Genomic DNA, 4,563 nt, shown 5'->3' with positions numbered 1-4,563 from the left:
CAGCAACCACATGGTGGCTCACAACCATCTGTAATGAGGTTTGGTGCCTTCTTCTGGCCTGCACACACACACAGAGACAGAATATTGTATACATAATAAATAAATAAATAAATATTTTTTAAAAAAGGAAAGGAAGGAAGGAAAAGAATGCTTAGAAGAATGACATGCTACAAAAATAACATCTTATTCCATATAATACAAAATATACAAACAACATTGCTAATTTCACATTGATAGTTAGTAGCTTCCTCTTGTTACTGTTGAAGATGCTGATCTGAACAAGAAATTTGCCCATGTGGTCAGACCCTGGCTGGACACATACAACCTGACTTCAGTATCTGCACCTTGACCCTTGTGTCCCACTAACCCTTCTCTTGCTCAGGAACACTCCTGGGGAGGGCAGGATAACCTGCTTTATCCATCCAGGTCTGTGCCTTCTGGGAGTTAGTCCTGCCTGATATCTTCCTCAAATGGTAGCCTGAAGAATCTGCGAGAAGTCACTCAGGAACCTTCTGAGCTGTTTCCCAGTGTCCTTCTGCCCCTCCCATGTGTGATCAAGGGGACTGGTACTGGGGCTGAAGCCCTCGGTCTCCATTCTTCCCTCACCCCATGTGTGATGCCCTTTACTTGTGTTACAGGTGTACCAGGAAGAATTCTTCTTCCTCCTGGCTACAGAGTCTTCTGAGCCTCAGTGGCTTCACCCAAGCCCACACTCTGTGATCCAGACTGCAAAGACCTCCACTCCTGCTCCAGGGAGGAGGCCAGAAGACCATCAGAGTCAACATATACAAGGATGAAACACATTTCAGGTTTTCTCCAGTGCCTTTAATTGGAAACATGATGCCTCTAAGCTGTGGTACAAGGCTGGCTCTGTGGAGCCACACCTGGATCCTGAGCATCAGGGGTCAACAAATACATCATAGAGATGGAAACAGGAGCCCCAGGGTCCCTCTTCTACCAGCCTAGGATGTTCCAAATTCTGGCAGCTGGATAAACCTTAGTATAATTGCCAGGGACACCAAGTGAGAGAGTCTTTTCTTCCTTGGATGCTCAATCTTCCTCCTATGAGGGCTGTTCTTTTGAAACAAAACAAAGCTCTATGTGGGATCAAAACACATGTCTGTTACTGCACTAAATGTCTGCAAGGGGGAAACTTCTAGAAGCAGATGCTCACGTGACCACACAGACATCTAGGATGGAGGAGGCCACCTGCCCTAGCCCACTTACAACCGCGCAACCCCTGACTCCACACTCTCATGGATTTGACTCTCTAAGACTTTCCTGCTTGGGTCTAAGACCTGCTTCTTTGGGGCCCAACACAAGGCTGAGTCTCAGTTGCAGAGACAGCCATTTGGAAACCCCGAATTTCTACCACTGGTTCTTCCTACAAACACCTGAAGACACCTCACAATCATAATACTGTCCGCATCACCCTCTCCCCAAGCCCCACGCAGGAAAGGTGGAAGACCCTCCCCTTCACATTAAAGGGAAATATGAGGCCAAGGACTTGCTCATGGTCCCACTACACTTTAAAGAACTCTCGAGGGCTGCTACCTTTGCCAGACAGACAGGGGCTCTATTTCTTAGTTCATGTTGCTAGAATATAAAACAACAAAGATTTGGTTGATTCTCTACATATTTTTCTAATTGTATCCTTTCTTCTCTCTCCCACATGGGCATTTCTAGAGTTGAGATCTCTTTCATAAAACTGGGGTTTGGGGTTCCTCCCAGACTCGTCCCTTCCCTTCCCTTCCCTTCCCAGTAAAGAGCAAATAGCACCTGGATCCAGCTTGGCCCCCTGCCCTCGTAGCCCATCTGGCTGCAAATTCTATTGGGTAGACGACACTATGTAGGCTGTGGCAATGTACTTCTTGCCATTTCCGTAGGTGGTCTTATCCCACGTGTAGGTCTGGATGCTCAGAGGATAGCCACCCAGGCTTAAGTGGCACCTGTAGGGAAAGATCATGAATCGAGTCAGTGGAGCCCACCACTTCACCCATCTCTGTTCCAGATGGAAAAAAACCTCTTCGTCCCCAGCAGAAGCATTCCAGCCTCCCAGACAGAGTGGCCCGCATTCCAAAGCCTCTTTCCCAACTCCCTGAGCTTAGCCAGCTTTCCAAATCTGGACTTTGGTGTCTCTCTGCCTATGGGACAGTGCTCCCCGTCCTCCCCAGAGAAATACTCTGAATGCCTCCAGCTGAATGCTTTAGAAATTAGGTGTTTGCTTTCTTCTTCGGAGATAATAGGACCAGAGCAAGGCACTTGGGCATGTGTCCATAAACTCGGCACTCAAGAGGCTGTGAGACAAGAGGATCTACAGCCCCAGCTACGCAGTGAGACAAAGCCCCCCCTAAAATAAATGAAAACAAAACATATTAGGACCCAAACAAATTCTCAAGTGACAGAGGCCAGTTATTATCAACTGCTCTCTTTGGGACTCTGTGGTTCTCCCAAACAGCCAATCGGGGTTCGGGGATCCAGGACAACCGCACTGCTGACTGCTTGGTAGATTACTTGGTAGACACTGAATGCTTCACTCGAGGAGGGAGGAAAGGAGCTAGATGGTGCTGGTGCTCGGGTGAAGACTGGCAGCGACCAGTCTAATCTGACCATTTCACTGTCGAAGGGAAGAGCAATAGATTTTCCAACCATTCCAGCCAGAGTGGAGGCCCTAAGGCCTCCTGACACCGTCCTAGATGATGACGTATAGTCAGACTCCCCTGCTGCTCCGGTCTCTCGGTCACCCCAGTACTCACTTTCTGCCTGGCCTGGCGATGAAGCACAGAGAATATAGGGCAAACTCGAACTCAGGGCTGCTGCCAATGAAAGCTGAGCCCACTTCCTTGTAGTAGCCGTCCCAGTTGAACTGCATGGCGAGCACATCAGGGTAGGAATCCCACTGCAGAAGAAAGGGCAGCACAAGTCACGTGATAGACCTGGGCACCATCAGTCAGCACCATCAGTATTTATGGGGGTTCTTGAGGAGCCTTCTGGAGACACTTTAAACAGACAGAAGGGACAGCCTACTGTGCAAAGTGCCCGCGTCCCACTCAGACCCACTGTCTGAAGCTATCAGTGGCAATGAATCCGGAGTGACACCCACGTGATCAACCCAGAGTGCAGGGAAACAAACAAGTGTTCCCTGTGGCCCTCCACATGCAAGAGGCCTGTTTATTGTCCCAAGTCATTTCCCTGCCTAGGGCAGCAAAAGTTTCTTATGAAACATGGAGTGTAGCTCAGTTAGCCAGGGTGGCCATCCCTGCCACCCTGTGACGATGGCATTCAGGCAGGGAGTAAATGCATGCTTTGTTCTATGGTCTAAGAATTGGGCCTTGGCCCCCAGCTGGATGTGGTACCCTCTATCTCCTGTCCCTGGCAGTGTTGGAGGCTTTACTGTTAGGATTTGGGGTGGAAATCTGCTCTCTAGCAGATGAGGACATGGTTCCTGTTGGGTGGTTGTGGGGGGCTGAGTGAGAAGCAAATCTGATTGCTTGGCAGCCAGAGGAAGAGCAGGAGGTCTGGGCACCCACCAGGCCCCCCAGCCCAGGCACTTACAGGCCCATCGTAGTTGTGACTGTAATAGTCAAGCAGACCCTCCTTCTCCTGCAGGTAGAAGCGGATCCAGTTGTGGAAGCCAGTGACCTTGCCCTTTTTCACTTCACCTGTAATAAAGAGCCCAAAGTGGGTGTCCGGGCTGCCTTCTCATCCCTTTCCCTTCCAGTTTATCTCTATCATTCCATGCCAAGCCTGTCTCCCATCTCCAGGCTCTGACTTCCATTCTATTCAGCTCTTACTTAGCCCCTTGCCTGATACCCTCATATGACTGTTCTCTCTGGCTCAAGACTCCAGAAGACTTCCTCCTAGACAGTCCTCTGCTCTGACATAGTCTTCTGACTGCTTCCATGGGATCAAGCCAGGCTCAGTGAGAACCACAAGGATGAGGGGGCACAATAGCCTCTGTAGGAAGCCCCTAACCACGCCACAGAGCAGAGGATTGCTCAGAGGCAGACATGCCAGCCAACAGTCGCTCATACTAAATGCAATCCTGGGAGCACCTGGGCTGGTTTTCTTTCCCTCTTAGGTATTCTAGAGGGATTGTCATCCCTCAGTGTGGCTTCTCAGATGCCCCTCATCCTCGACCTGGGAGTCCCTCCCTGCCAGGTGGCTTGACTACCTGTTAGCCAAAGCTCAGGGCTGACCAACCCCTTCGTCCCCCCACACTCTTCTCTGCCAAGCAGAGTGAGCCTACCTGAGAAGACATGTTCAAAGCCACTCGAATCTCTTTCTTCGTTGCCTCTCGAGTACAGCCCAAACCACATGTTCTTCAAATCATCCACAAACTCTTGTTCTGAGCTGTAGCGGTCTGCGGAGAGAAAAACAAAGGATTCTTCAGCAAGGAACTGGAGCAGTCCTGGGAAGCAAGGAAGGGTACCTGCTCCAGCGCGTCAGGAAGGGGTTCACCAAATGTGACCAAACTTTCATTCTACAAGGTCAGGGTCTGAGGGGTACACACACACATACAGAGAGAGAGAGAGAGAGAGAGAGAGAGAGAGAGAGAGAGAG

The 4,563-nt window shown here is 50.0% G+C and overlaps 2 protein-coding genes across 2 annotated transcripts in view; one reads left to right on the top strand and one right to left on the bottom strand.

Moving 5' to 3' along the window:
* The window catches only part of Pced1b (PC-esterase domain containing 1B), a 538,744-nt gene that overhangs the window by 476,167 nt on the left and 58,014 nt on the right, over positions 1 to 4,563 (top strand). The window lies entirely within an intron of this gene.
* Positions 91 to 4,563, bottom strand: part of Endou (endonuclease, poly(U) specific) — a 19,698-nt gene continuing 15,225 nt past the window's right edge. The window contains exons 5-8 of the mRNA XM_050129917.1: positions 4,250 to 4,363; positions 3,556 to 3,662; positions 2,757 to 2,899; positions 91 to 1,949 (exon numbers count right to left, since the gene is read on the bottom strand). Coding sequence (XP_049985874.1) covers positions 1,829 to 1,949; positions 2,757 to 2,899; positions 3,556 to 3,662; positions 4,250 to 4,363 — 485 coding nt within the window. The 3' untranslated portion in view covers positions 91 to 1,828. The remainder of the gene's footprint in view (positions 1,950 to 2,756; positions 2,900 to 3,555; positions 3,663 to 4,249; positions 4,364 to 4,563) is intronic.

The sequence above is a fragment of the Alexandromys fortis genome, unplaced genomic scaffold, assembly GCF_014885135.2.
Source record: "Alexandromys fortis isolate MF-2015 unplaced genomic scaffold, M_Fortis_MF-2015_v1.1 scaffold_28, whole genome shotgun sequence".
In the NCBI taxonomy this organism is placed as follows: Eukaryota; Metazoa; Chordata; class Mammalia; order Rodentia; family Cricetidae; genus Alexandromys; species Alexandromys fortis.
The sequence above is the reverse complement of the archived record's forward strand: the minus strand, read 5'-3'. Positions and strand labels throughout refer to the sequence as shown.